At 36.4% G+C, this 21,196-nt stretch overlaps 1 protein-coding gene across 2 annotated transcripts; it reads right to left on the reverse strand.

Annotated features, from left to right (window-relative positions):
* Positions 1–11,798: 11,798 nt before the first annotated feature.
* LOC116202504 (beta-carotene 3-hydroxylase, chloroplastic-like) lies at positions 11,799–14,018 on the reverse strand. Of its 2 annotated transcripts, none has more exons than XR_004156095.1 (7): positions 13,487–14,018; positions 13,307–13,366; positions 13,124–13,195; positions 12,879–13,013; positions 12,352–12,470; positions 12,193–12,249; positions 11,799–12,079 (listed from the first exon to the last, which is right to left on the reverse strand). XR_004156095.1 is itself a non-coding variant. In XM_031534115.1 (7 exons), the coding sequence occupies exons 1-7, from the start codon at positions 13,859–13,861 to the stop codon at positions 11,987–11,989; spliced, it is 918 nt and encodes a 305-aa protein (XP_031389975.1). In that variant the 5' UTR covers positions 13,862–14,015; the 3' UTR covers positions 11,799–11,986. The 2 variants fall into 2 exon arrangements, 1 of the variants encoding a protein (XP_031389975.1); XM_031534115.1 differs by having other exon boundaries at positions 12,352–12,477; positions 13,487–14,015.
* Positions 14,019–21,196: the final 7,178 nt, after the last annotated feature.

Consider the following 21,196-nt stretch of genomic DNA (forward strand, 5'->3'; position numbering starts at 1 on the left):
GTCGTCGACCTCCTCTATAGCCTTGATTCTGTTTAAATTAATGAAAATTTTAATGTCATGCTATAATTGTTATCAAATCGAAAGTTTGTGCATTTTTAGGTTGAGAAAAAAATTTCGTGTTAGAATTGTTAAAATGTGAAAATTTTGTACATTTTTTTTTGGTTATTAACCCTAATCACGGGGTATGCCTAGAATTATGTGAAAAAGAATATATTGTTTTCTATTATAAATTAAAATGTGAGATTGTTAATTTTGATAAATATAATGACTTATCAAAAATGTGATTGATAATATAATATAAATCTTAGTATTTAAAAAGATATAAAACGTGGGTAAATTGTGCTAAGTGCATATTTATTTTTAAAGAATTCTTCAATGTTTTACGATTTTATTTTTGATAATAGAGAACTGTTCTTTTTGTCAATGCAAAAAATTTGTTTACTTATACCGAAATGACTTGATTTTTTCATGGAATATTCTCTCACCATTACTTCAAATTACTTATAATAAATTACAAAGCTCTTTTTTTTAATTATTCAATTTTTTAATTCTTCAATTCATTTGTCCATTATATTCCTTTTCATATTCTAATTTATGAGTTCCCTTTTTCTATTAGTTTTTCTATTTATGACTTTCCTTCATTTGTATCATCTTTTAATGGTGAGTGCTCCAATTATTTTCACATTAAAAGAAATTTCTGCCTCAATATATGTAAGTGTACTCTTATACATTTTGTGAAGAAATATATTTAGAAAAGGATTCATTTTATATTAAATACTGCATTATATAATGGAAACTTGTATTTTCCTAAAAGAGAATAAACTATGAGCAAAATCACCATGAGATGTTGTTGGATACATCAGGTGACCGTCTGATATCATACCTTTCGTGATAGGCAACGATAACACAAGGGGAAAAAAATCTCGGCTGAGATCAGTCTATTATTGTAATTTGAGATTTTTACCTAAAATGACATATGATTTGTCCGTTTGTCAAATCTATCCCATAGTTTACTTTTTGCATCAAATCTATCCGGGCGTTATCTTTTCCGTTGACATCTAACGGCCGTGCTGACGTGGCACGCGGAGAGATAGTGGGCCACACTTGCCACGTAGGCGCCACGTCAACATGGCCGTCGACGGAAAAGATAACGCCGGGATAGATTTGATGCAAAAAGTAAATCATAAGATAGATTTGACCAAAAAAAAGCATATGATAGATTTGAGAAAACGGACAAATCATGAGCCATTTTAGGTAAATACCCCTTGTAATTTTGAAACAAGATAAATGCAGGATTTTCCCCAACACAATAACTATCGAGAAATAAATTTCAGTCGCGATTGCATCGAACTGAGCTGCATTTGCCGAAGCGTGAGAGTTGGATGATTTTTTATTTGAATGTGACATGGGCAATATGGTTGGTCTAGTCTTGTTCTAGATTCTCTGCTACGGAAGCTTCATTAAAAAAAAATTGTTTAAATGACAGTATGGTTCTTGCAAGAAATACAGTCACCGAATTAAAAAGTTTGGGAACACCCGCAGGATGCCGCCGGTGGGAAGAATTCTTCATCAATGTTTGATTTTCCATAGTAGTTTAGGGAATAATTAATACATAATGAAATTAATGAAAATATTAAAAGGTATAAAATTATGAACTCACGATTAATTATAGTAAATAATTCAAATTTCCAAAAGATTTAGTTGTTAATATTTCATATGATATGAAAGCTAACAATTCTCCTCAATAATCTCAATTTGAAAATTTCAATTATTCTAATTAGAAAATCTTGATTGTAATATAATAGGGCTTAAAAACATCTTGCGGTACAATCAAATCAATACCTAAGCGAAAATTAGTTTCAATCAATCAACACGATAGCATTACCTTGCGTCTCACCAAAAAAATAAGGGTATTTCTAACGTCAAAATAAAACTAGTCAAATTAGTAATAAGTTGAAATAAACTTCATATTAACGTGGGTTGATAATGAAAAACACTACGATCGGGAGAATTTTATTATTTAGTGGACCGACATAGCTCAAACCTAGAATAAGTAAACTTGTTAAGCTCGCATACCAACGGATGCACGCGGATAAGAAAATCTAAATACTTAGATTAAATTAAAAATTAAAATTAAAAGAGAAAAAAGAAAGAATGAAAGAGCAAGGTGAGACTTCGTGGATGAGAAAACCACCCTCCTCACTCTTGTGAGCGCAATTTTTATAGCGAGCATAATTTTTATTTTTATTTTTTTAGGGGAAAAAAAAGAGAGTGCAGGTGAGCCTCCATGGTGGAAAAACTCACCGTACTCGCTCTATGAGGTAATGGACGGGTTTTCATTATTTTAATTTAAGGAAAATTTCGATGACATCCTTTATAGTTGGAAAAATTGTCAGTAACATCCCATCCTTACAAAATTAACCACACATTACCTTCATTTTGCTAATTTCTGCTTTTTTTTCCTCTTAAATAGGGTCAGATTTGGTTCGGGTAAAAAAATCAAGTAAGGGGTCGGTTTGTATAGTTTTGTGACATGACTTCACGTTGCAAAGTGAATGTTCTCTTGGTGCCATGTCAGTGAAAAGAATGATAGTGTGTGGTTAATTTTTGAAATGAGGGGTGTCGCTGGCCATTTCACAAATTATAGGGGTGTCGTCAAAATTTGTCCTTTTAATTTTAATTTGAAATTTAAATTTAATTTTATATAATATATATTCGCGAGACATGTAGCTCCATAGTTCGCTAAATGATATATGCAATTGAGAGTTTGTCTCGCAATAAATTAATATGCCTAGTTCGAATCTCTTGAAACCTCTAACAGAGCATCTTACAATCACGAATAATTCACATCAGTCCTACAAAATTCTAGCGTCAAGTTTCCACCATAATATAATCTATTTGTAACTCAAGTTCAAGGGAAAAGCCATCCGGAATCGCCCGTAACTCGGCAACTAAACTCATGTTTTAACCAGTATATCGTGCATAACCTTTGATCCAGTTACCGTGACAGTCCCCAAGGACTCCTCCCCGCTCCTGATTTTCCCAAATTTCCGAATGAGGAACCCTCGGTGTTCAGTTTAATCCACCATTTAGGAGGTAAATCAAGTCTATGTCTGACCTAATAAGAGTATAGAAACTGATTATATTTTTTTGAGAAAAAAACAACAATTTCTATTTTCCTTTTTCTAAATCTTTTACTCAAGGGTATGTGGATGCGACCTTTTGAAAGTTTTCCAAGATCTAACCACTGCAGGCGAAATGTGAAAGGAGAGAGTCCTTTTCGTTTAAAAGAAAAACAAATTGCATGTAGAAAATGTAGATAGGGGAAGAAGTGTAGGGCCGTAAAAGTTATGACGGCATATAATTTGTTAGCTTCTTTAATGATAATTGATAACATTATTCTTGCCTCTTTATTGAAAATTTTATTTTTTTTATACTAGTGAATTATCCTGGAATAAAAAAGATATTTATAATTCTGCGTCTATTGTTAAATATATGTCTTAATGCAATCATGATGTAGCATTTTCTTAGCCATCATATTTTCATTCAAATTCAATTGTATCAGACACGGTATACCGAGAATATATATAGTTTAATGATCCAAGGCATAATTGTGATTAACTTTGCGTCATCTCAATGGATTCTATTCCTAACGATCTGTATTAATATCATCAGATAACTTTCGGTTGTTCCTGTCTATATAAACCTTGATTGATTTTTTTAATATATAATGATTCATCTTAGAATCGAACCGAGTTTACGGGCGTAAAAGGGATTAAGGTAGTTACGAGTATCACACTTTTGCTAATTAACCATTGAATAGATTGAGGGAACTAAAGTCGTCTTCAACTTTAAAGTCGCTGAACAAGTAAATGCTTGCAGGAAGTAATGATAATGAAGGCAAAATGCGAGCCGCTTTTCGTGCGCAATCTCACTCAGTCTCTTTAATCGAATTACCTCTTACCACTTTTAGAACTTCTCAAAAGCAACAAATTGGATTTTCTATCGGTGGAGGGTCTCTATATTCCTTTTAAGAATCTGCTCCCTGCAAGTCGCTGAATCAACTTTTCTCCATGTGATCCACATTATAAAAAGTTGATCTGGCAACATACAGGCATAAGAAATAGTTCCTCAAAAGAATCCGGTAAGTTTCGATTTCATTAGGTGTTTAGATAACTAATCCGTTGATTTACCGTCTCATGCCGACAATTCCAGAAAGTCAACATAATATGGTCATCAATGTAGGAAGATATATATGTTGCCGGAAGAGAATCCAAAGGTAGAGTCGGCAGTGAGAGGTTATGTTAACTAGTGTGTATATATATATATATATATATGTATGTATGTATGTATGTATGTATATAATATGATGAATGATGCAAGGCTGTCTTTGATGTCATTGGGCCAAGTTTTCTTTGTGGGCTTTTGAGAACTGGGCTCTCTGGTAAGTTTTCAACCAAGTCCGGCTCATGAAGACCGGGGAAGCCCAACTTGTCAGGTCCAAGTCTATCCTAACCTTATATTTCTTTACTGAATTTTCTCAGGAAATTTATTATGTTAATTCAATCTCTGGGTGTTAACAAAAATAAGAGCGGAAAATCATTCTTAGTGGCGCTTAAATGATCAGTCATAAGGTCTCACGAGTTTTGTACTGTTACCCTTACCCACATGTTTTGGGTGTTATGATTGGCTTGTCTACGTACATTACTCTATTCTCGATAATATTTTTCCCGTCCATATTATGGTACTCTAGCTCTTCTGGATGAAGTTATAGGAGTATGGTATTCATCATCTTCTGGTGAGTTCGTATTTTACGTTGCTGCACTGCAGTAGGATTTATTTCAATGATGAACGTTTAGGCTTATTTGCAAGCTCTAGTTATCGAGACTCGGTAGAAGCTTGACAATAATCAGTTTGCAATGTTCAAACCCCTGAAATTCTTCATTCCCGCTATATATAGTGCACTACTTGGATACACTACAGAGGAAGCGTCGGCCAAGAAACATTGGCCTATACAATTCCAACACTTACAGTGATGATATCGAGTCGCGCTGGTAAAGAAACGTCAGCCTAGACGATTTCTCTCTGGAAGGATGAAAGGAAGCAAGTCGAAGATGAAGAGGCAAAACTTAAATTACGAACATGACGCAGCTAGCGGCAAAAACATACACTTGTACAATCACATTACAGATGCTAATAAACTCATATTACAGTGTCCTACGAATGAATCACTCAATCCCTCAGGAAACGCCTTGCCTGCTCGAGGGGTGACGATGCGGCGAAGAGCTGGCTCGGGAGATAGCAGAAACGATGGAATGGAAAGCATTCGCCGCTATCCTCGACTTGATCTGCCCTCTCTTAGGGAGAGGCCTTCCGCCCTTGAAGTTCTTCTCCATCGCTGCAGCACGGACATCACCAACCTTGCCGTTCATGGTTGAAAAGTTTTCTCGACCTCCCCTCCCTAAAACTGGTGTCTTGATCTTTGTGGTGGGATGAGTGTCTTGTCCACTGAGACTGCTTCGTCCCTTCTCTCGGCTCGGGCTTTATATAGGAAGAAGGAATCAGTTCTTTAATTGCCGTACCAGTGAACAATGAGGGTAGAAGGAGTAGGCTTCTTCGGCATTGCGGGCGTTAGGGGAGCATGCCAGCTAAGGTGGTCCTGCTATGCAAGATTCCTGCCCTACCTCCAGAAAGACAAACGTTATAAATGTTGACTTTCACTGTTCGCGGTTCGCTTGCGACTGCTTAGATAAAACTACGGAAATCCGTTGTTCCGCTATATTGAATCAAGCAAAGACGGGATGGAAGGATCCGGGGAAAATAATTACCGGATGCTGGTTTGCGGTATCTGAATGCGCAACTTGAGCACTAACTGATGAGAGTGTGTGTGTGTCCAATCAAAAGGCTAAAATGCGAATTTTGGCTGCATTTAGGGGGGCAAGTTGATGTAATATTAGTATTATAGTAGGATTTAGGTTTTACTTTGAATTGGCTCTGCACTCTGTCCTGTCCTTGTTTTCAGGGAGGAATCTCGATCTTGGTGGATCATAATCTTCTATTTTTTCTGCTCCAAGCCCAACCAGATTGTCTTGCAAACATGTACAGCCGATGATGCTGTCTCACATGGTCAAGTTGCTGTTTCCACAGCCAGGACACACAGGCTCTTCATGCGCCATGGCCGTACTGCCTCGATTCATTTCTTCTGCTGGGCTCATCGTTGCGTGATGATGATTGTTTCTGATTGTCGAGTATCTCTTATTGCTGCAACTCACACCGATACAAGACCCGACCGGTCAAGGACGATACCGTACCTGACGTAAGTGCAGAGTCGGCATGATGATTTTGTTCGTGTTCGTTCTGTGTATTGAGTTGTCCTGTGCTCTGTACGTAGCCTTAGCCCACACGTGCAGCTGCATCAGCATGCAGAATAGTTTATGAGGGAGGATAGGGGGAATCCTCATCCCCATACCATGGTGTCAAGGCTCTGATCTCAACTAGCAATTTTTTTTTCAATTATTAATAAAAATATTTATGGACTTAGAAAAGAGAAATTATAAGAGAAAGAGAGGAATAAAAAATGTCTCATTATCGATAATCAAATATGAAATCTCGTACTTCTAGATCAGAATATGTGTCACTATATTTCATCGTTTTCTCAATCTCAACTAATTTCCTTTTATATTACTTTAAAACTAATTTCTTTCTGCCAGTTGTCGTATGGATATGAATAAAATTCTTTCATATTTGTTGGTGGGGAAGGTAAATTATATAGGCCTATCGCCTATGTCCTATGTCTGGCCATCAATATCTGACCGTGGAAAGCAAAACCAGCCCGATGTTTTTGCTCGTAGGAGGCTACATGGATTAAGAAACAAAACTTTAGAATATAAAAATCATTTACATTGGAAGAGAGAGAAGTCGACTTTATATATGTATATAATTTGCCATCTAGTCTCGGTAACCGGGAACGGCACCGGGAGAGGCTGATGGATGCAGTCGCAGTACTCCTGTACAATAACTATCGTAAATTGTACAGTGTGAAATTCATGTACAAATCTCAATCGTTACCGGGGGCCTTTTCATTCGGACACACCATAGAATCTATCCAGAACGGAGTGAATTCTAATTGAAATGAGATGGAAAATGAGAAACACACATAATGCCGTAGTTACTATGAGATGGGACCTGCAGGAAGCAAAATGTTAAGGCTCTGTTTGGTTTCAGAGTTGTATTTTAGAATCACAATTCTAATTTAATTTTATTCACTACAAAACAAAATAACTCATACAAAGTCAAAGAGTGGGTCCCATTTATATTACTTTTTCCCACAACAAAACAACATAACTCTTATAAAGTCAAAGGGTGGGCCCCATTTATACCATTCAAAATCAAAATCAAAATCACAATTCTAAAATCTTACTATGAAACCAAACACCACCTAATAGTTTCCAGCACGATATTTACTAAAATATAAAAATGAGATAAGTATGCGATTTGATTTTGACTTTTGATGATGAAATGACTAATCATAAGAAGATTCCCACGCCATGCAAATGGAGATATGTAATCTATGGAGGGCTAAAGGTGGGGTCACCGGTCAGACAGCTCTGCTCCCAGCCGGCCTCCTAACAACCCGATTGTGCAGCTCATGCAAAGACCATAATTAATATTAATTAATTTATTTAATTGAAGAGAGGTTTAGTAAATTGATTAATCAATTAATAAATTAGCGTGCGAGCGGCTTAATACGACCAAATAAAAATTATTTAGCAATGAGCAAACTCAGGACCAGGTAGTAACTGATAATTGCTTGGACATTCCATTAAAATCAAATCTTCTCTGTTCCTCCTCGATGGTTAAAATCTCTCAAGTCGATTGGACTCTAATTAGAACTTTGGTCCGGCGGACGCGTCATATGAAAATCGGGTGATGCGGGCCATACGCAAAAGACTCATGGTGAGGTAACACACCTCTTGTTAAGGTAGGGAGAGCATCCTTGAAAGGGATAGGCTTAGTATGTTTGAGAATAGTGCACACAAACATGTTAATCTTCCAAATCCTCATTGAGGGAAATCTGTAGTATACACTAAGGAAAATAAACACGTGAATGTCTCAGTTACATTGCCTTATACGTCAAGTGTCAACCCCTTGTCCAACCGTAGATTTTTTTTTCTCGGGATATAAGTTAGAACCATCGGTTTAGTAGTGAAAATGAAAAGAGATTTAAAAGGATACAAAAATTTCACAGGTATGACTTGAAGCGAAAACCGCACTATAGTTCGTGATCCAGAAAGAAGAATGGCCTTTTTTTTTTGTACTCATCCAAGTTAATAAGCCAGGCTCTTTCCAAAACGAGAAAGTCGATAAATCACAAATATACAAGGTTGCAAACCGGTTTGGTAAAAAAAAAACCACCAAAAAGAAAAAAATCACCAAAAAAAAAAAAGAAGATGGTATAACCTCATGAATATCTAAGAATGACTAAACGAGTTTTACGGGCTTTGAATAACCAGAACTATTATATGCTTGAACGTCCAATATAAAAAACACCGAACTAATCGATGTTTCTGATTAAATTGGTCCCATGCTTGGATGTCCATAAGTGCGAAATTCGTTCATCTAACTCCCTATCTAAGCTTTGCCCAATCGCGGGCTGTGAGGCTCGGTAATTGGTCCATATCAGAACTTGCTCGCAGGAGGGCATTTCTACTAGCTCTAGAACTAATCGGTTCACCCTGAATTTGATCATACTGATCTGAATGGATTTTAATTAGCCTAATGGAAGGCGATCGACATGTTGCATCTGATAAGAGATTACCCAACACGAAATTGTCCTCAAATCCTCTAGCTGTCGGATGACACCAACGTTATCCACTATGTTGGACGAAATTTTTTTATATGAACTTTGGGACTGATCAAAGATTGCTTTACATGGAATAAAGTATGTTGGAGATGTTGTTGAATGATGAAAGCCCTGACGAATGACGAAGGTTTAGCCTCAGTGAATGGACATGAAACTCCACCCAGCCACCGATTTCTTTTTTCTTATTTTTTACGAATTTCCCAAAAAAATAATAATATTAATGACAAAAAGATATTAATAACAATGATGATAACAATAATATGTTTTGAGATGGGTTCATGCCCAATTTTTTTCTGGGCAGGGAAGTACGGGGCCAACAAATAGTTTTTGGCCAATACATAAAACCTACATTAAAACAATAAATAATATAAACCTATATTTACCATGTAAGTAAAAAAGTAAGACAAAAATTTATTAACATATTAGAGGAATATTTCCAAACGTTCTCGATGAATATTCATAGGAAAAATTTCTACTGTTGAAAAGAAAAAAAAACCTATTGTTAATTGTTGAAGTTTCTAAAACTCAATATTTTAATGAACTTTAGACCAAAGAAATATTTTAATGAGCTCATCATACTCAAAATCAAATTATAGACAAGTTAAATTTATTGGGGCAGAATCAACTTGTTAAATATTTTGGGAGGCATGTATATTCTTTATGGGGGTAAAATCTTTAACTTTCATTTTTTTATACAATACATTTAATTGAATTGGCAATTTCAGATTCCTTCATCTATCTTTACCCATCTTGACTGTAAATAACCGATTTTCATATGACATGAACTACGCTAGCTCTTACAATCAAATGTAATGATTAACGTTCACAATTTTTCTCGAAACAAGCAAATTCCTCGGAAGCCTAACTACTTTCTATTGCACGTGTCTGCATTGTTTTAGCTTAAATCCAAATTTAATCCTTCCTCTTCAATTGAGGCTTGGTTTGAGACGGGTGTTGTTACTGATATAAAAGTACTGAAACATAACTGTTAAAAAATAAGTGTTGATTTTAAAATGGGCAAACGTATTTGAGTGGTATTAATCTAAAATTTTTGAAATTAAAATTAATATATGGAATTAAAAAAATAAGTGTTTCACTCGGATTCGCAGGAGCACCTCTCTGACTTCCATGTGGCGGATTAAGTTGCAAGGCGTGTCAGGACGCTATTTCAAGTATGTCGTAACGTAATACCAGTCGACCTCACCAAGTCTGACGCATAGTCCCTCGGTCTCAAAGGCTCGAGTATTTAGCCGCTTCGATCCTCCCAAGGGTAGGAGTGATAAAGCCTAATTCGAAGTAAATAGACAGTCCAGGAGCCGGTCTTAGACATACTGCAGCCACGAGCCTCGGAAGCCTTGTGAACGTGTGAATCTCGCTACAGGAAACCAGAAGAAGCCGTGCTTTGGCCTGGAAGCCTAAGCTCGGTTTGTAATCCCACTCTTCGCTCGGAAGCACGGATAGGAGAAGAAGGTAGGGCCGAATGATCGTGAAGGTGCATGAAATGAAGTGAGGGCAAGTAAAGGTAAGATAAAAGGAAGCGCGTTAATTGATTTACCGAAGGGAGTTTTGAGAATACTCGATTCCCACTACTTATAGGCGTCTAACAATTCCCATATGCCATAAACATGAAAATGAGTAAACATGGGGCAAACCAACTCTACTCTAACTTTATATATATATATATATATATATATATATAATTATGTTGTAATGATTGTGTTGTTAAATTATGAGAAAAAGTGTAAAAAAGTAATAAATAATTGAAATAAATAATGATTGTGTTGTTGAATTGTGGAAAAAATAATGAATAGTTGAGAAAATTTAGCATTAAAATTTGAATTGAATAGTTAAAAAATTAAAAAAAAAAGAAAAAAGTAATAATTATATTGTTAAATTGAAGATAAATGGAGTTAAGTGGAGTTAAGTGGAGTAAAGTTAAAAAATAACTCTAAAATCAAACGGGTGGAAAGTCTCCATAGGAGTGTTGTTTACGCTGAGGATGGAAAGTTTAAAATGGTCACCGCAGAGTTTGCAAATGCGATAAGCGTGATAAGGGTTGCAATTCGGCTCAAACATGATGAAAGGGCTCGTCCTGTTGTCTCCTCGAAGTAGCTCAACCACATGGCTTGCCACAATTCTTTTTATTTCCTCTTTCGTTGGAATAGGACATGCGATCTTTCTTTGGCGGTCAGTTCGGGGTCTCGTGCTCTTATGTTTTGCCTATAATTCCTGCTCGGACTGGTCAAGTAGGCTATCTATATTAGGCTTAGTGCATCTTTTATCTTAATGGAATACGATTCCAACTCGAGGGATTAATAAAATTTGGTATATCCAAGCCTCTTCGGGATATAGACATTTGATATTTTGAATGACCAACATCCCCGAAGGCACTATCCATTGAAATAAATTCCAGCCAAAGGTTTCACCCCAAAAAAAAAAAATATGCAGCCAATGATCTCGCTACGCATATATACATACAAAAGTATTCCTTTTTATATCATGGTTGACTACCTAAAAAGCAACATCTTTACAATTTTTTTTTTCAAATATAATATATTTTTAAAAAACAACACAGAAATACAGTATATTTATATTTTTTTTCTAAATATAACACGATTTTTGGATAGTGACACAGAAAAACACGATCTTTGCACTTTTTTTTTAAATATAGCACGATCTTTAAAAAATAATACAGAAATACATGATATTTAGGTTTAATTGTGATTCTAGCACGTTAAAAAAGAAAATCGTACTTGAAGACGTGCTTTTTTGTGTTATTTTTTAAAGGCCGTGCTATATTTAAAAAAAAATACAAATGTCGTACATTTATGTACCACTCTCCAAATGTCGTGCTATATTTATGAAAAAATTATAAATTTCATGTCTTTTTGTGTTATTTTTCAAAAATCATACTATAGTTAAAAAAGAGCGTAAATGTTGTACTTTTTTAAGTAATTAACCATTTATATAATAGTGCCAAAGCAACTGTATGGTATTCGTAAAAACAAGGTAACCGTGCATCTATACAAAACATTCCTTTTTCGGGGTAGAATAGCAGAGGAGACGTCAATGAGCAATCGCCTATTCTAATTGTATGTGTACGTTAATTGGACAAATTCCCAATTATCGGGATCGATTGATGGACCGCTCGGACGCCTTAATCCTTCTTCGGATCTCCTTATCCAGTTCTTCTGTGCCACCGACCTCTTCTAGCTCCTGCAAAACATTCGTAAGAGACGAACAAGATCTATCACTCAACTCGATCTTTATTCATTTATCATTTCATCTCATGGTTGTCTTGAAATACTTTGACCCGCAAAATATTTTACCTTTGGTCCCAAGAATAATCCATAAGGCACACCGTCGAATTTATCAGAGTGATGTAGCTACAGACAAAAAAAAGGATAAAATTAAACGATATGCGCTATAAACGTAAATTCAGGAGCAGTTAATTAGCTCATTGGCCACGGTTAGTAGAAATACGATACCTGGTGAGCCGCGGCTACTCTTCTCAAGTAGGGAACGTCGGCAATTGGTCCGACCGGAAACCGTCGGTGGACCAGGCCATCGTGCACGAACATGTAGGCCATCCCAAACACTGTAATTCCTAGACCCTGAAATATTAAATTATTACCAAAAAAAAGAGGCAATGGAAAAAGATGACATAAATTCCAAAAGTTTAGACTTTCGACTAAAAATATTTTGGTCAGCAAGCAACGTGTCAAAAAGACGGTGGAAAATTGAAAATATTGCTCTTAAAAGCAAAATCAGTAGGGTAGTGAGACATTAACGAAGCCACTGACGCTGACACTGACGTGCCGTCGTGGGCATGCTCAAGGAAAATTGGAATACGATCCGTTTAAGATAAGGAAGTGTGGATCTTTCATGTTTGTTGGGATTAATCATTGGACCGGAGTATTTCAATAGGTGGATATGTCCGTAAGAACGTCCGAACTTGTTGTTTCGGGTACCGAATTAAGAGCGAGCGAGAAAGAGAGTAGCGGATCGAACTCACGGCTCCGAAACAGAGGCCGGGGACCAGGCCCTTGTTGAAGAACCCATAGGAGAGCAGAGCAATCGCAGGGACCGCATTTATTATCGCAAACACATCGTTCAACTCGAACGGCCCATCCCTTGGTCGATGGTGAGACTGCCCAAAAAAAGAAAAAGATATATATTAATCTTAAATATAAATAAATAAATAAAGTAGTTTTTTTTTTCTGCGGGTAAATTGACTATTGAGCCATAACGTGAACCGACCTCGTGCATGTGCCAAAGAGAAGCGTGCCAAAGTGCCCTGTGAGCCCACCTCGCCCAGAACTCCATCCCTACCTGCATATTGTCCATTGGAAGCTCAATCCTCAGCTTTACCGCCATGACACAAATCGAAAATCGGATCAACGTTAAAATGATTCAGAAAAGTTTTCAAAGCTTTCTACTCACTGCAGCTCCGATAGAGAGCGCGAAAGTCCCGAACATCTCAACAATTGGAACATCTCCTCCCTAAACCGATTTGAATTCCGGCAAAGAAGAGAAAAGGAAATGAATCCCGATTAGTAAAACATGTCTCGATAAAAATTGCATCGGTAAGCTCGGTTTGAATCATATGTGGGGTTCACTTACCTCCATCTGCCAGGAGAATCTGTAATAAACGGACATAACGGCCAGAGAGCTTATCCCGAGGCTGGACATGATCGCGGCGACCAGGTAATTAAACCTCTCTGCCTCTTTCCTCGCTGATCTCTCTGCCACCCTCGATGAGATTTCGACTGCCCGAGGATGAACCTTTTCATCCACAAACTCGACGGGACGAGCTTCATCTTCAACTACTCTCTCCTCCATCGCCATGCATATTCTTCGGGGGCTCTTCCTCCGACCAGAATTGCTCCTAAAAGTTGCCTTAAGAGGCAGACGACCCGGGAGCGGCATGGAGGCAGGCTTGAGACGAATGAAGGCCTTCCTAGTGAAACAAAGTGTTAACGCGGTTGCAGCGGCCATATTGGTTCGTGTCGTGACAGACGAAGGAGAGTTTGGAGCTCAATTATGAATAATGAAGTTCGATTGAGTTCGAAGGCCGCAAGAAACAGAGTATATATGTATACGGACGAACCGAAAAGAAGTAGTCTGGGGACTTGCTGTTATGACGGGGGAGATGTATAGAGACGCATGTCTAATAATATATACTTTCCCAAAGTAGAAAGCTGCAGAGCATTCGGTGATATGATATGATGCAAATGAATTTGTCAGTTTGGACTAAAGTAATACTGAAAATTCGTACATTATTCTCCTCGACTAATCGACATGTAGGTGGGATCTGGTGTAGCAATTGACATATGAAGTAAGGTGTTTGTTTCACTTTTGTATTGAACATGTGATTTTTCATTTGTTACTTAATATACTTCCCTTAACACGCGTGTTTAAATGCCTCCACGTGGAAGTAATTAAATGACCTAAGTTTGTAGATTTAATGGGATTAATCAGGTGATTAAAAGGTGTGATAAATTTCAAATTCAAATCACTCTAGAAATCATGTACCAAAATACTCATATGCACGGCATGTGGCCAGACTTAATTACCTATCTCGTAGGCTTGCAGAGTATTCACATGGACAGTGAGATTAATCGAGCGAAACCCCGGATCGTTATTTAAAAAAAAAAACTCAAATCACGTGGAATATGTGTTTGGCCATTTCATTGATAAGTTGAACATACTTATATCGGAATTCATGTCGGCTCTTCTAAGGTAATAAAACATGAATTCTGGTTGCTCCTGCACAGTTGGGACCCTAGTTTTGGAATTTACTCATCTAAGCACGCATCATCTGGTCCAGGGTTTGGCTTCCCTTGTTGCCTATACCCGCGATGGCCATTCAAGAAAGCAAAGCACCTTGTGACTTTGCCCACCAAATGATTTTCTTTTCTCATCCTTCCAAACGTTCCCCCGGGGGATAGAATTATATAGACAAATAAAAAATAAGGCAATCAGTTCACCTGATTTTGAGGACGGTAGTTAACAGGACACGCGGTATGGGCCACCGGACAAAAACTTGGGCAGGCTGAGGTAAGAAACCAATTCCCTAACAATAACAACGCGGTTTATATATGTGTAACTAAATCAGGTGATAATAATATTTATTTAATTTTTTTTGGTCTACATCACTTGGTATCTAAAAACTAAACACGTAGACTAATTTGATTTGAGGTGAATCGATCTCATTGACCTATAAAACTCTTTCAATCCTCAATATTTTTTTATTGATAGGACTTGAATCTAAGAACATAAAAGATGTATCGAACTAAATGAATCCACGTTGGTTTAATATTTTTTTCATAGATAAGGAGCTCATAGACCTAATAATAAAGCGATATGGAAGGTTCCCAACGAGTGTCGAACCTGAAATTTCTTAGTTATTGAGTGAAGGCGTGCCACTATACTACACACTCTTATTTTTTCAATTTTTTTTTTGCTAGATGCGTTACACATTCTTCGATTTGTTACGTATTAATATTTTTTCGGTGTGTAACCTGGTATTCAGAAGCCCAATGAGTCCTGACTAATTCAGTCGGGAGATTGAGCATTAAAGGTTATTCTCCCTCCCAACAAGTGCGCTTCTCAGGGTTCGAACTTGTGTTTTTCTTCTTATGGGGGTGAACTGCTTACCACTCAACCAACACTTTTGTTGGTACGTATTAATATTTATTTAATAATAACACCTAACTAGCAAGAATACTAATTTAGTGTAACGGAATTGGCAACAATAACCTGTCACCACACTTTTGTATGTATCACTAAGGGCACATTAAGCAATTAATCTATGAATTTATCCTTTTCAAACGCGTTAGTTGTGAGTTTGCCTTTTGTGATATTTTATCTATGGCAAGGAATTGGTCTTATTACATAAGTCGGGTGGATGCTGCGCACACATATTTCTAATTTTTTTCCCCTTCTAGTTCTTTCTTGATGAATAATTATAATCTAATAATTAAATATATAGAATGGGAGATGGGTGCAAGTTCCATTGGGCAGAAATTAAATATAAGGTGGGGAGAGAGCGGAAATACCACAAATACGTGGTAGTTATAGGCATGGATTGCGAGAGTAGAAAATATATAATGTAGAGAAGGGGTTTAGTGCAATGATACATATATTGCGTTTGATTTCAGAGTTCAAGTTTTGAATTTGTAACTTTAATTTTGATTGTGAAAAAAGACAAAAAAAAATGTAAGGACTGTGGATCCCACCAATTTTGTTGTGTAGTATATTGGATAGTGTATGAGATTGTATATTGAATAATATATGGGGTCCACTAGTTTGATTTTAGAAAAGTATGTTTTGTTATGTAGTGTATTGAGTTAAAGTTAAAATTAAAATTTTAAATCGCGACTCCGAAACCAAACGAAACGATAATATTTTTGGAACTCTGAAGTTCAGTTCATTCGTATGAAGAAGATTACATAAAATAGGTGAAGACATCTAACGAGAAAAGGAAAATGAAATTCCATCCCAAAATAAATACAGACTAACCCAGGCAATTACATTAGGACTTCCTACGATACATAAATCTAATCAAAGAAATACAACTAACTATGATACGCAAAATCTCCCGTATCACGGCATGATATCCATAATAGTACTTGCTCTCCTCGATAACCTAGTAATTTCATATTCGATTTTCGACAGTGGGATCACCTACGCCCCTTTATTTAACTTTTCTTTTGATTTGCTTCTGCTTTACTCATGGGAGCCCGTTGTAACTGTAAACATATAATTCGAATTGACTCAATAATATGAGGAGAAGAGAGTGGATATATTAGAAATACGCGGTAATCAGTCAAGGCTGCAGGAAGAAAATATGTATAATTCTATTGTCTCAAGAGAATACATAAAAAATAACTCATTTATCTAGGGCGGCATTAAAACAACTAACTTAGGAGATTATAACCTTAAATACTACTAAAACTGTTGTTTAGTGGTTCGTGTGCATATAATTGTGCCACGTGTTCCACCTTTACGGCCATTATGGAGTATTTAATTTCATTAACATGAAGTGAAAGCTCAGTTGCTCTGGCTCTCCATGTTTGCCTCTTTGTTGGAGCCTGCCGGTCCAAATTTTTTATGGCCCATTCATTCTTTTTCCTTTTTCCAATTTGCGCTCACTCCACCTTAAGTCTTTCTTATTCTTTTTTTTTTCCCTTCATAAATTTTTGAATACATAAAGATCCGAGGACGAAAATAAATTTCGGTATTAGTTCCTTATTCACAATTATATATATATGATTTTCTCTCTCTTTTTCTTATGTCTTTACCTAATTGTATTTGTAAGTTTAATATTAATAGCACTTTTCTTTACGAAAAATTAGTGTCTTTCTACTCAATATCTACCCCTCTGAATCATCTCGAGCATGTTTACAGAACTATATAGAAATTATAATTTCCATAACTGGTAAAACGAATAAACATACTCAAATATGCACAAGAATATACTATTTCATAACATGTGATATATGTTTATTTTTCTCTATAATCGTACTTATGTGGAACTCCTATGAAAGAAACGAACATATAAGTTCGATTGTTGAGATCATAAAATATTATGTCACTAAAATTGATACATAGATTAGTGTTTAAGTTTTTTTTTTTAATTAGTGTGCTTAAGTTTAATCAATTTCAGTTACCATTAAATAATAAACAAACGTTGATAAATATATATATATTTGAAAAGTAAAAAACTTGAATGAAATTGTACTAAAAATTATTTTTTAATAGTTGACAACAATTAATATTAAGTACCGTATAGATATGTTATAAAGTTCATGATTTTTTTTATAAAAAATATCATTAACCATTTAAGTTTAATTATTCTCTAATTAATTTAATGATATAATCATATTTTTTATAGTTCTTAAAAAAAAGAAATAAAAAAAGAAAAAGTAGGCCCACGACGTAGTGTGGGTGCTTGCATTAGTAATGTCTAAGACGAAATATTGGAAAACTCTAACAAACCAACTAATCTAATTGGTCGATGTGAATCAAAGAGGGTGTAGTATAGTGGTGCACATTTTCACATAATAACTAAGATATTTCAAGTTCGATACTTGTTGTGGAACTATCTGTGCCCCTTTATTAACTATTCGGATTTCTATTTTATTGTGTTAGTCCCATGGATCTCCCATGTAACTAGACAAAAAAAAAATCGATATGATCCTATTCTCTAATATTTTATTTCCTAATCTGAATTGAGATATTGAAAAATTATAATTAAAATACAAACTAATCTAATTGATCAATATGATCTTATTTTATCTCCAATACATCGCCAAAAAGAATCGGAGGACAGAACCAAACCGGACTTTTCCATTATTTAGGGACACCACTGGTTTAAGCACACATTGGCCTGGAGCTGATCCGACAAATGGGCTGGCCCAGCCCAAATAGTCCTAATTTGGCCCGTACAACGTGTCATCACACTTCAATCTTCTCGATCACTATATATGTCATGGAATTAGCTATTGCAAAAGCCCATCACAAAAATTAACAGGAAAAGAAAAGCCCGTTACCTTTTCCACATTTTGGTTTTCATATTTCCATTTTCGAGGAATGGAATTCCATAAGATATGGTCCTCTCATTTTCGATCCCAAGTAGAACTGTGTGGAATTCACATGATCTGTTGGTTCATAAACATATACCATATAGATTCAACTAGATCAATCCCATGAAGGGCATAAGATAATTATGTTGACCAGATCAGAAAGAGTTACCAATATATACGAGAAGCATATTATATATCAATGATTCATAGTGTATAACTGCTGTATGATGGATTGGTGCATCAATTCAGGCGGATACATCAGGTAATAGTAACGGCAATGCCCTGTGCTTTCTCCATACATAGAGGACAAAAGAAAAAAAGAAGAAGCTTTCCATTCACAAAGCAATGTAATCTTCATACTTACGCATTATGAGATTAGGGTTTTCATGGAATTTTCCCATCAAACAAATTCTATAAGGTGGGGCTCACTCCTAGTCCTTGACAGATGAAATGACACGATCCCAGTCAATGATTCATTTGTTACACTTTCCTTAGCTTAAGCCGGATGTCCTTTAAAGATGAAGCACTGCAGTCTGTGGAGGGGGTCACACTGCATTAAATCATAGAGACATTTTTATATTGTTCCTCCACTTGGTTTATTCCCATAATTGAATAATAGTACCAACCCTACCCACCATAATTTCACCTTTCCTTTCAAGTGCTTCCCCAACTTCCCTTGCTAGAGGAATTTTTAATCTCCTTACATGATATCGAAAAAGTTAATTAATTAACATAGATATATGATCTTGTGATATTGGATAAATATGAATACATACATATATAGTATAATGATGCATGTGGTATTGTGTTCAGTTAATAGGACGATTACTTTAAGCAACAACCTCACCGTGCGAGTGACTGTTTAACCTCTGACTGGATTCTCGAGCTCTCTTTCACAAGAATATGCCACCATACCAACTTTTTGACGAGGCTCCTCTCTAGTCTCTAGCAATAGTGTTAGTCATTGCCATCAGTACTACCATTTGCTTTACCCAGTCCACATCGAGATTCAAAACGCGAAGTCGCCATGGTTATCATTCTGATGAGAGAGGTATACATATATGATCTACATAAACCGAATATTCATGGATGAAATGCATATATATATATATATATATTTATTTATTTATCAACCACAGAAAGAAATTTATATGCGGATGCACTTCACTAATGTAACAACATCATTTGATTAAGATGTCATTCATTTGACGGTAGCCTTTCATTGGAGGAATTATATGGCCAAAATCTCAAAAAAGGTGCTTGCACGCATTGACCTACACCTGGGATTGCTAGCTTCAATTATTTATGGATTATTATTATTTAATTTCATGTCTAAAATTGGAAGAGGCAGGTTTACCCTGAAGAAGAAGAAGAAGATGATAGAATCTGATTGATGATTTAAGGTTACATATATATATATATATATATATATATATTCGATTCGATATCATAATGTATATAATTATAATTAACTTATCAAAAGGGCACCATTTATAGGCTATAACCATAGCTTTATCAATTGATTGGGATAACATTTCCAGTTAAACAGTGGTATCTTTTTTACTGATTTTACTTTTCGGGGCCAATTAAGGTTGGCGTTGCTTCTTTTCCCACTGTAACAAGTTGACATCTAGCTTGCCAGATTAGTCTAATTTTGAAGGCCATGGGGAATTATTAATTAAAGAAATTATGCGCGAAAAAAGGGTATCTGACTAGACTAGCTAGCCTCCACTGTTCCACAAGTACATTTACATATGATAATATCTCCATTTCCTAGAAAAATACTTAAATATGTCATAGCGCGATCACGTGATAGTTAACATATACTATCATCAAATAATATATGAACAAGTGTTATTACACATTATGAAACTTTCGCATCCATACTTTCTTTCTCTTCAATTATTTCGAGCATTTTTGCATGCTGAAACGAATCATTTTCATTGTCAAGTTCCACTCGAACACAATCAACCGACACGGTGACTCATGTTACTCCGAGCCGCGCTTTGGAGTGGCCCAACCCACCCACTGCGGCGGTTATTAATTAACAATCGGAACAGCATGCACCTCGCAAACACATATATGCCTTCTTATGCTCCTTCTTTATTTGTCTACTTCAATATATTCCCGAATGAGCTCCCGGCCTAAACAATCTTTTCGAAAGGAGCATTAAGACAGTCCCCATTATGCCCTATTGACTATGTCGGGCCTGTTCGACCCTTCTATCCCCATGGGACTCGACTCCTCGAGCCTTTCCTAGGACAACTATGTCTGCCTACCCACACTCGAGGAAAATACAACTTATGCGGGCCCCAGCAGCGGTCTAACCACTCCAGTGTGGTGATGACTGGACTCCCTGAAAATAAGTGTCCCTCATGCGCAGCGCCCCATGGGTCACGCGCTGGACGATGGGATTTCCCATGGGTCCACTTCATATTTCTTACCATACATTCCACCCAATAGTCACATAATGCACCATCTTCTTTGTCGTCTCTCACAGGGACACACTAGGCAAAGGCAAAGAGTGTTGCGCGGGTTCACATGTCCCCGAGAACTCTTCTTGGACCCCTACTCTTATACTCTGATAGGGAAAGGGCCCGGCGAAGAGGTACCCTCGCAAAGCTGAAGATAAGAGTGATCGAACAAGCCGTGCATCATCGACGCAATCACCTCAGTCGACACCAAACGTTGCTTCTAAAGCAGGCACTTTCGTCGGTTTCAAGAGTGCATACTATCCAGAAGG

Source organism: Punica granatum, chromosome 1 (genome assembly GCF_007655135.1).
Source record: "Punica granatum isolate Tunisia-2019 chromosome 1, ASM765513v2, whole genome shotgun sequence".
Lineage (NCBI taxonomy): Eukaryota > Viridiplantae > Streptophyta > Magnoliopsida > Myrtales > Lythraceae > Punica > Punica granatum.

Bases quoted from the DNA above. Each gene is read 5' to 3' on its own strand.
- LOC116202504 (XM_031534115.1), bottom strand. From the start codon at position 13,861: ATGGCCGCTGCAACCGCGTTAACACTTTGTTTCACTAGGAAGGCCTTC. The intron at 13,014-13,123 runs GTCGGTTCACGT...TTTTTTGGGCAG, and splicing joins CTCTTTGGCACATGCACGAG to TCTCACCATCGACCAAGGGA. The intron at 12,250-12,351 runs GTATCGTATTTC...TTTTGTCTGTAG, and splicing joins GAGTAGCCGCGGCTCACCAG to CTACATCACTCTGATAAATT.